This window comes from Micromys minutus (assembly GCF_963924665.1).
Source record: "Micromys minutus genome assembly, chromosome: 8".
NCBI classification, from domain to species: domain Eukaryota; kingdom Metazoa; phylum Chordata; class Mammalia; order Rodentia; family Muridae; genus Micromys; species Micromys minutus.
In genome coordinates this window covers 50,623,625-50,634,084 of record NC_137977.1, presented here as the reverse complement: position 1 = coordinate 50,634,084, position 10,460 = coordinate 50,623,625, and the positions used below count along the sequence as shown (strand labels likewise).

Here is a 10,460-nt window from a genome sequence, read left to right as displayed (position 1 = left end):
TACTTTTTAAAATGTATTTATCTGAATAGGCTTGTTCACAAACCTTATCAACATCATTAGTTTAGACCAAGTCCTTTTGAGATTCTATCCATCAACCCACCCACTCACCCACCCACCTATTAGAGTTTCTCTGTGTAGCCCTGGCTGTTCTGGAACTTGCTTTGTAGACTAGACTGGTCTTAAACTCAGAGATCTGCACGCCTCTGCCTCCTGAGTAGATTAAAAGTGTGCCATTACATCCAGTTTAAGAGTTATTTTTAATGTGACCTGTGGTTTTCATCTGATAGCAAATTATTTTCTTCTATGAACATTTCAACATTAAAACTTTTATTAGGCTAGGGTGATGGCTTATTTTGTACAGTGTTTGCTGTGTAAGCATAAGGACCGGAGTTTGGATGCCTCAGACCTATGTAAGAATCCAGTGTGGTATAATCCTAGCACTGGGTGGGCATATAGGAGGATCCCCAGGGCTCACTAGCCAACTAATCTTGTTGAACTGGGAAGCCCTCATTTTAGTGAGAGATACTGTCTAAAAGTAGGGGCTGCAGAGATGGCTCAATAGTTAACAGAACACACTGTTCTTGCAGTGGACTAGTGCTGTGGTGCTTCAAAAATGGATGCCGCTCTAGCCCTAGGGGATCTAACACTCTATTCTCTGAGGGCACATACATTCATGTTCACACACACACACACACACACACACACACACACACACATGCAGGGGTGGATAGTCTCCTTAAGACTGGAGCTCTTAAGACAGTTTCAGAAAGCCTGGCATGACGGCACATGCACTTAACTCCAGCACTTGGGAAGCAGAGTCAAGTAGATCTGGTTTGAAACCACCCTGATTTTGCTTCAGGACAGCTAGGACTAGAGACCCCCTTTCTAAAAAAAATAAAAAATGAAAACCAAAAACCAAACCAATCAAAAAAGTTATCTGAAGCCTTTTCCTGTTGTGGTTAGAGAAAACCAAGATCTAGCATGTGAGTTCTCCTAACTTAAGACATCACTTCTGCTGCTGTCAAAAGATAACGATTTCTTGCAGACTTCAAAGGTTTTTTTTCTTTTGTCTTAGACATAAAATTATTTTCTCTTCCATCGAGTGTGAGCACCTGATGTAACACAGCTCTGGCACTGATTTGTAGTCATCACAATACCTCCCCCACCATCTTGTCACAGCAGTGACAGCACTGTGGTCCAGATCTGAGTCATCCGAGGCACATGAACATGTTGAGTTAGTTCAACAGTCAGTTTCCTCATCTGTAGTTCCAGGCCTGTTGACGGTTAAATGAGCCTGGATAGAAGATGCTCACCTCAGCACCACAAAGCCGGGCTGTCCTCTGCTCTCAAGCCTAGACACTTAATGGAAAAAATATGTACCAGATTTACTACTTATGATGCTGTTGATCCAATGTGCTCAAACTTCATGAAAAAAAAAAAAAAAGGTGTGTAGGCAAGAGCGGATTTACTTTGTTTTGAGATTCTGTGGATCAAACCCAAGACTTTGGTGTGCAAGCAAGCATACCCCGACTGAGCTCTATCCCCAGCTAACATGAATTAGAATTCAGGACATGAAATATGCATGCTTCACCAGTACCCATATCTAAGAGTGTGTTTATAGAAAGAGAAACGTGTCCTCAAGAGAAAGGTCTCAAAGCTGGGCATCTTTATAATTGCATTCATCTGTATTTTAAGTTACACAACAGTTGTTCAGTATATACAAGTGGGGAAACACAGCTAAGCAAACAATCATTTCAACGCAGATAAACTGTTATGCTGTTCTAGGTTGCTATACAGAATATTTTGTACATTAACAACTGGTCATGTTAAATATGCATTTTTGTTTTTACAAAGTAATTCTGGTGTGAATACAATTCAAGTGTAACTTTAAAGATTTATTATGTATACAGTGTCCTGCCTGCATACATGCCTGCAGACCAGAAAAGGGCACTAGATCCTTAGTACAGATGGTTGTGAGCCACCATGTGGTTGCTGGGAATTGAACTCAGGACCTCTGGAAGGGCAGCCAGTGCTCTTAACCACTGAGCCATCTCTCCAGGCCCCATAACTTATCTATTTTAATTAATTTTATTTAGCCCTCCCCATATGGATGTTTCAAGTAACAGGAAACAACTTACAATATACTAGGCTGTTTGTTAAGAAAAGCCCACAAAAGCAAAATAACAGTCATGTTAAACTTGTGCCCATGTGCACAGCAATGACCTAAGCTTGGTTATGGGATCTGACAAGAATTCGTGACTTACTGACAAGGTTAGCTGGCTCCTTTACGCTCAAGCTAGACACTTGAAAGGTCAGACACTTTAAAGATGTTGAGGAAAACGTTCATATGCTGGCTGTTTTGTTTTGTTTTTTTTTGTTAGTTTGACACAAACTATTCATTTTTGAAGAGGAACTTCCACTGAGAAAATGCCTTCATCAGGTTGGCCTGTTGGGTCTGTGGTGCATTTTGATTGATGAGTAATACGTGAGGGCCCAGCACACAGCAGGGATGTGATGCTGCGTGCTATAAGGAAGCAGGCTGAGCAAGCCCCGGAGAGCAAGCCAATGAGCAGCACCCATCCATGGCCTCTGCATCAGTGACTTCCCTCAGTGATGGAGCGAGACCTGAGTGGTCAGCCGAGATCCATCTTGTCTTCCCCAAGCTGCATGTGGTTGTGGTGTTTATCACAGCAGTAGAAACCCCAAGGCAGTCCAGATGCCTATTCTCTGTGCTGGTGTTCTTCCAAGACCTTTGTATGTCTGTTTTTATGGAGTACATATGCACACACACACACAGCTGGACAGCGATGGTCGATACTGGTTGTCTTCCTCAGCTGCATTCTCCCTTATTTTAGACAGCCTTGATTTGGCTGGCCAAACAACTAGCTCAAGGACTTGCCTGTCCATGCCCTCAAACTTGTATGTAGGTGATGGGGATCTAACTCTGGTCCTCACACTTCACAGTAGGCACTCTAAAACTGAGTCATCACTCCAGCTCTAAGACTTTCTTTTTTTTTTTTTTGGTTTTTCGAGACATTTTTTAGTGTAGCCCTACCTGCCTCTGACTCCCGGGCGCTGGGATTAAAAGCATGCACCAACACACTCTGAGACTTTTTTAAAGTGGCGAAACCACTCGTAGAGTAGAAAGCACTGGAAGAAAAATTTGAGCCCAGAACTGAGACTTCAGTTGCGCTCCCGTGTAAGAGAGCTTGCCTCTATCTGTTTTTCCCATTGATGAAATGAAGTTATTAAGCCCAATGCCTGGAAGGCTCTTTCTGGGGAAAGAGATGTTAAGGCACTTGGAGAGGAAGTAGGTTCAGCTCTTAGCATTCACACTGAGTGGCTTACACCTGCCTGTAATTCCAGTTCCAGGATCTGATGCCCTCTTCTGGTCTCCATTAGTGCAGACACACTCGGGCCCCCACATACACGTAAATAACTCTGAAAAGGAGAACGGGTTCTTTTTTTGGTGCTAACACCATAACTCAATTTATATTAATGCCATTTTCATGGCTCTTTTGAGTGGTCAAGATGGAAATATCTGTTACACATACATATTTACTCTAATAACTCATTTTCCCCTCCAGTAGTGATGAGCCAACGCAGGGCCTTCCACATGTTAGGTGAGCACTGTACCATTAAGCTGGATTCAAACTTCATTCTTAGAGAACAAATTCATTCACTAAGTCTTAGGACAAAAACAAAAGATAGTACGGTTAAATAATGCAATCATTTTTTGCTTTTGTTTTTTTTTTTAGACAGGATTTCTCTGTGCATTTCTGGATGTCCTGGAACTCACTATGTAGACCAGGCTGGTCTCAAACTCAGAGCTCGGTCCCTTCCTCTGCCTGTTGAGTGCTAAGATTAAAGGTGTGTGCCCATTACTGCCCACCTTAAATAATGTAATTTTAATGTCTCATATTCTTGGGAGCTTGCTATAAAAAGTTGCTAGCTTTCTCTCCAAACATACGAGTTTGCCTTTTCACCACACCTAACTTTATATGAGTGTTAATTTATGTGAGCTTACTGTAATTATTCTAGTTTTCAAAAACATGACGGTCAGTTTTCAGAAATCATAAGCCTGTCAGAGAAACTGAATGGCATCTCATCAGTTGTCTCTACAGGCACATTACTTCTACCAAACTGGCAGGGGTGGTGGTTGGGATAATCTGAAATAAAGGCATGTGGAGTCCGGCTGCAGTGACACCTGTCTGGTGGAATACCACTGTCTGAATCCCCAGGATGTGAACGGTACACATCATGGAGTGAGTCCTGAGAGGAATGGAAACGCCCTGCTCCCGCTGAGGTAGACGTGGAGCTGTGGTAAGGCTCGTCAGGCACACGACACGCTTGGAAGCAGGCCTTCCTGCCCAGTCCTCGATGCATGTCTAGCTTGGCAATCAGAGGCTTCCCCACGTTCACTTCCTGCTTCTCCTCCACAGTGTCTTCCAGCCCTGAGTACTGATACGATAGACACACTGTGAAGATCAGATGCTCCTAAAAGTGAAAAGAGGCGTACCATGTTTACTGACTGAGGGTTCAAATCCCAGAGGCATCCTTTCTAACCCCCCTTAAGCAAACAGGCAGGCAGGATCATTTGGATCTTATCTGGCTAATAGAATTCTAGTTCTTACTAATGTTACAAAACCAGAGATTTCTTCCCCTTTCTGAAGCACTGGGATCTCATCTTTCCCACACCTAGAAACAGGCTCCTTAAATGTGACAATCCCCTGCTTTATATGTACATTTAAAGCCCAAGCTGTGGGCTGGAGAGATGGTTCAGTGGTTAGAGCACTGACTGCTCTTCCAGAGATCCTGAGTTCAATTCCCAGCAACTACATGGTGGCTCACAACCATCTGTAATGGGATCTGATGCCCTCTTCTACAGTGTACTTATATATAATAAATAACTAAATCTTTAAAAAAAAGAGAAAGAAAATACTACATAGTAACTCAATTAGATAAAGGGAGAACTGAAATAGACAGAACCAGTTTCTCATTTGTTAGTCGACAAAAATTAGAATAAAAAGCAATTCCTATTTTGATTTGTTTTGTAGAAACTAAAACAAAGAAAACATCACTTTAAAAATGTATAATTCAAAAGTGGACTCTCGACTATGTGTCTAACTTCTCAGCAGCATAGAAGACAGTCCCTAGGCCCCTATTAGAGGCAGAATTTAAAGCCAAGTATCACCGAGAAGACCCACTGTAGGTTAGTTATTGCTGCTCCAATTTAATTCCCTAGTGGAGCAGCTCATCCCTGGACAATGTCACATCAACTTCAGCTCCACAACTTTTTTGTTAGCTGCTATAAACAGGAAAAGCGGAGACCTTTAATTTTTGTAGTGAGCTGAGTCTAGTGTAAAGGCAGTGCTTGGGGAGCTCTTTCGATACTAAGTAGCTGCCAGTTTCTTCAGGAGTCCCCTTATTTGCATGTTTTGGATCAATATCTAGGTCCTATAAAGAAAAGAAAAGAAGTCAGTGAATGTCAATGATGCAGTCAATGGGATGCAAAGCAATGCAATGTCTATTACATAAAACATCTTCAGAGACACTGTTCTCTCATGAGCACTGGCTTGATTAGGTAATCCCTTATCTAGGACTAAAGAAACATAAAAACCATTTCCAAGGTCATAAACTGCCCTAGGAATTCTATACATTTTCAAAGTAGTTACATTAAAAACACTTCAAGTTATTTCTAATAGGATAGTTGCTTCTTAAACTATCCTTGGGAACACTTTGCAACCTGTTCCAGTTTCCTTTCAGTCTTGGATTCTCTGTATCTTTATTATCATTTTGGGAAGTTGCAGGGAGATTCATATGCATAGAATACTTACAAAGAACAAATGAGCAAGATGAAAACGAGCCCTTCTCTTCTTATAGTCAACCCACTAGTGAAGGGGTGTTCTGCTCCTCCAGAGGGAAGCCTATGGTCTTTTCTGGCCCATCACTCAAGGGAGGCCTATCCTATACACTGTAGCTATGACTGCAGGCAGGGTGGACCTAATCTGGGGGCTCCATGTTACATAATTTGCACTCACATGAAGCAATGCCCTTCATGAAGCTTTTATAAGTAATAAGTGATATTTGCGATTTCTTGTTCTCTTAGTCTTTGCTTATTTTTTAATTTGTCACTCATACACTGGGAGAAAAATAACTATTTATTGGTTTCTTTAAACTAGTCTAAAGTGATATCAGAATTAAATGTTTGGAAAGAACAGATTTCTGTTCTTCCCACAGCTACCATAGCTCAACAAGTCTTTCTTTCTTGTGTGTGTGTGTGTTTAATTTATGTATATGTATGTGAGTGAGTGTGTGAGTGTGTGTTATCACTTGGATATGGGTACCTCTGAAGGCTAAAGGATGTTGGATGTCCTGCAACTAGAGTTACAGGTGGTTGTGAGCTGGCTGCTTCCCAAGCGCTGGAATTCAAAGAGTACACCATCCCTGTTGAGCTGGACGTCTATGTTTTCACAGTTTATTATTTAAGTGACCTTTTCTTTTGATGCTGGGGATAGACCATAGGCCTTGCCCCTGCTAGGCTGCACTCTATCCCCAAGCTCTAGCTTCCTTTTAAAGTTCAGTCTTTCGTAAGCGAGAAGTTATTATTGTATTTTAGACATAAGAAGCAAGAGACTTACAAGAGGGAAATCAGTAACATAGGCGTCACACATTATTATCTCAGGTGGTCTGTGGACTATACTGGTGTAGATTATCATGACATTGGAGAACTCGGCGGCAAATCCTAACTGAATATGAACGCCACATTGAAATTTAAGGCACATACTTTCTGGAAGTTCTGGAAAAGAACAGTAGAAACAACTTATAAAAAAATATAACTTAAAGAGTAGTTGGTAAATTTTCTGATGGATCATAAATATCTGCATGGGGCAGAACAGGTTAGATTTTTTGCTTAGAAATATTATGTAATGTTACTACTGAAACATATGCATACAAATAGGCCAAAAGCCAAAATTTTCATTTACTAAAATTCTTTGCCACCTGCATATATGGTTTTCCTAGTAGTAATAAAATATACATAGACTTTTATTAATGACTCGATCTTTACAACAAGAACGTGTGTGTGTGTGTGTGTGTGTGTGTGTGTGTGTGTGTGTGTGTTGTGTAATGTTGAGAATAAAGTCCAGGGTCTTGCACATTCTAGGTAAAACTTCACATGCTAACAAAAAATTTTAAAAGTGTAATGTATATATAATAATTTGTTAACTAGTCATTTTTACAAAGTGTAATGTGTATATGATAATTTGTTAACTATTCATTCTGCTATCTCTGAATAACTTAGTATCTTGGAGTTTTGATATTTTTCTATTAGCCAATATTTTATAGATTTAATGCTTCAGAATTGTTGGAGATTGTTATTTGGTGGTTCTTACACATGCCATTCTGTTTCTAATTGACATGAAATATAAATATACTAGTTTCACTAAAACATTTTTTCTTTTTTTCTTGAGACAAAGTTTCTCTTTAGGCCTGGCTATCCTAGAACTTGCTCTGTGGACCTGGTATCCCCTGCCTCTGCCTCTTGCTGAGATTAAAGGTGTGTGCTATCACGACCCAGCTTACTAAAACATTTCTAAACCAGGGCTAGTTTTTTTTTTTTTTTTTTTTTTTTTTAAGGCTGTATAGAATTAAAACATGAAATAAATGATATAAATAATTTAAGTATATCTCTCCCTGGTTTTTGAGATAGGGTGACAGGTCTGTGTAGTCCAGACTGATCTGGAATTCCCTAACAAGACCAGGATAGCTTTTAACTTTCAATCCTCCTGCCTCAGGGTCTCAAGGGCTAGGATTGCAGGTGTATAACATCACACCTATTTGGTTTTGTCTTATGAAAGTTTTTGTTTATTGCTGAGTGTGCTTAATTTTGATTTTGTGGTGCAGTGCTGAGACCTCTACCTCAGACTGCACATGTGTCAGGTTAACACTTCGACTACTGTGCTGTGCCCTATCCCTTAATGTTCCTCTTCACACTGTAGTTTTGTGTTGTTTAGATCAATGTATGTATACACACACACACACACACACACACACACACACACACACACATTTGTGGAAAAGACAATTCAACTGTTTGTGCAATTATCTAATGGTGAGATAGTTACAGCATTTTACCTTATAATGTGCTCTAACATTGTTAATTTACAAAAAATTATGACTTATGAAAACAAAATATAAAGAGTTTTAAAAACAGAAGTTCAAGGGATATATTATTATTTCAACCTCCTCTACAATAAGAAATTCAAAGTAGATACTTGGGGGATCTTACAGAAAATCCAGCCTTCGGGCAGTAATTCAAGCTTATTTTCCTATAGCATATAAAAACCAGCAGAAGGTCATTAAGCTACAGATATGGTCTTTGCCACTCCATCCACCAATTAAGTATCACAGATAGCGTGGCAATAATGGTCATGGACCGCTGGCTCCATAGTCACCGTCAACAACCTTGTGCGACAAGGAATGCTTCTTAACCTTACACAGGTTGAGCACATGGTAGACTCCAGATCTGCCTGACTCCTGACACTTGCATAGCCAACAGTCACAGTGTAGAGAAGTTAAAGGCTTGCCTCCATCACACAAGAGTAAAAGGTTAAGCTCACTTTCAGAACAGAAGAATTACACACGATTACATAAGTTTTATAGTTCTAGGCCAGTCTAGGCTACCTTTTTCAAAAGACAGAAACAAAAATAAAATCAGTTTTCACTAACAGTAAAAGAGATGAAATAACACCAGAGAATCAAATAACCCTATTAAAAAATGGGGTACAGAGCTAAACAAAATGTTCTCAGCTGAGGAACACCGAATGGCTGAGAAATATCTGAGGAAGTGCTCGACATCCTTAGCCATCAGGGAAATGCAAATCAAAACAACCCTGAGATTCCACCTCACACCAGTCAGATTGGCCAAGATCCAAAACTCAGATGACAACAGATGCTGGCAAGGTTGTGGAGAAAGAGGAACACTTCTCCACTGTTGGTGGGGTTGTAAACTGGTACAACCACTCTGGAAATCAGTCTGGCGATACCTCAGAAAATTGAACATAGTACTACCTGAAGACCCAGCTATTCTACTTCTGGGCATATACCCGAGACACTTTAGTACACAACAAAGATATATGCACCACAATGTTCATAGCAGCTCTATTTATAATAGCCAGAAGCTGGAAAGAACCCAGATGTCCTTCAGAAGATGAATGGATACAAAAATTGTGGTACATTTACACAATGGAGTACTACTCAGCCACCAGAAACAATGACTTAACCAAATTCTTAAGAAAATGGCTGCATCTAGAGAATATCATTCTGAGTGAGATAACCCAGTCACAAAAGAACAGACATAATATGCAGTCACTGATAATGGGATACTAACCCCAGAAAGCTCTGAACACTCCAGAAACAACTCACAGACTGTGTGAAGCTCAAGAAAAAAAAAAAAAAAAGAAAGAAAGAAAGAAAAGAAAGAAAAGAAAAAAATCATTATGCTCAATCCTTACACACCAAGAAAACGTTGACTAATTCCGGGTTACATCCTGTTTTACATGTACTTTATGCTCATTGTAACTAGTAAAACCTTAATGCACACTATCAAACCTTTGAAAAAAAAAGCTAAACATTGACAAAAATGTATTCGTATACTTTTATGCAAAAATCCTTAAAATTTGTACATTTATCTTTGTTTTTTAAAATAAAGTTGTTCAAAAGAAAAAAAAGAGATGAAATAGTTTGGTATTTCTAGCATAAATCAATGTATTATGTACAACTAGAACATTAGTTTTGGACTTGCCTACTAGATAGACACTTGTTCTTTTGAGGTAGCATCTTGTCATGTGTCCAGACTAGCCGTGAACTCATGATCTTCCTGTCTTAGCCTTCCAAGTGCTGGGATTACAGGCACACACTGCTATACCTGGCACCCACTCACCCCAATCTCACTGTGAAATTTAGGAGAAAACTGTTTACACCTTTAATGTCAGCATCCAGGAAGTAGAGGTAAGCTTATCTATGAATTGGGGACCAGCCTGGTCTACAACCTGAGTTCAGGCCAAACAGGGCTACAGATAGACACTGCCTCAAAAAACAAAGCAAAATAAACAAACAAGAAAGAAAGGAAAAAGAATACTCTCACAAGAAGCATACTGTGGCTTACCATGAGCCTTGGCCCACTGCAGATTCCGCACCAGGGCCTCCGCAGAGCAAGGTGCTCCCTGGATTGGGTCAGTAAGCGCTCTCTTTTCAGACAAGCTGCTGCGAATCTCCAGAGCTTGTCTGCCTTTCGTAAGGTGACATTTACCCATATCTGAAAGACAAGAAGGTGAACATGTTTTAGACACTGATTCTTTTGTTATGTTTAAAATATTTAGGTAAGGTAGGATGGCAAACACTTTTAATCCCAGCACTCAGGAAGCAGAGGCAGGAGAATCTCTGTGATTCAAGGCTAG

General features: G+C 40.1%; 1 protein-coding gene across 1 annotated transcript in view; it reads right to left on the bottom strand.

Annotated features, from left to right (window-relative positions):
- Positions 1 to 1,664: 1,664 nt before the first annotated feature.
- Positions 1,665 to 10,460, bottom strand: part of MALT1 (MALT1 paracaspase) — a 49,058-nt gene continuing 40,262 nt past the window's right edge. Inside the window, exons 14-17 of the mRNA XM_080919849.1 lie at positions 10,169 to 10,318; positions 6,642 to 6,799; positions 5,332 to 5,457; positions 1,665 to 4,497 (exon numbers count right to left, since the gene is read on the bottom strand). Of these exons, the coding sequence (XP_080775975.1) occupies positions 4,060 to 4,497; positions 5,332 to 5,457; positions 6,642 to 6,799; positions 10,169 to 10,318 (872 nt within the window). The 3' untranslated portion in view covers positions 1,665 to 4,059. The remainder of the gene's footprint in view (positions 4,498 to 5,331; positions 5,458 to 6,641; positions 6,800 to 10,168; positions 10,319 to 10,460) is intronic.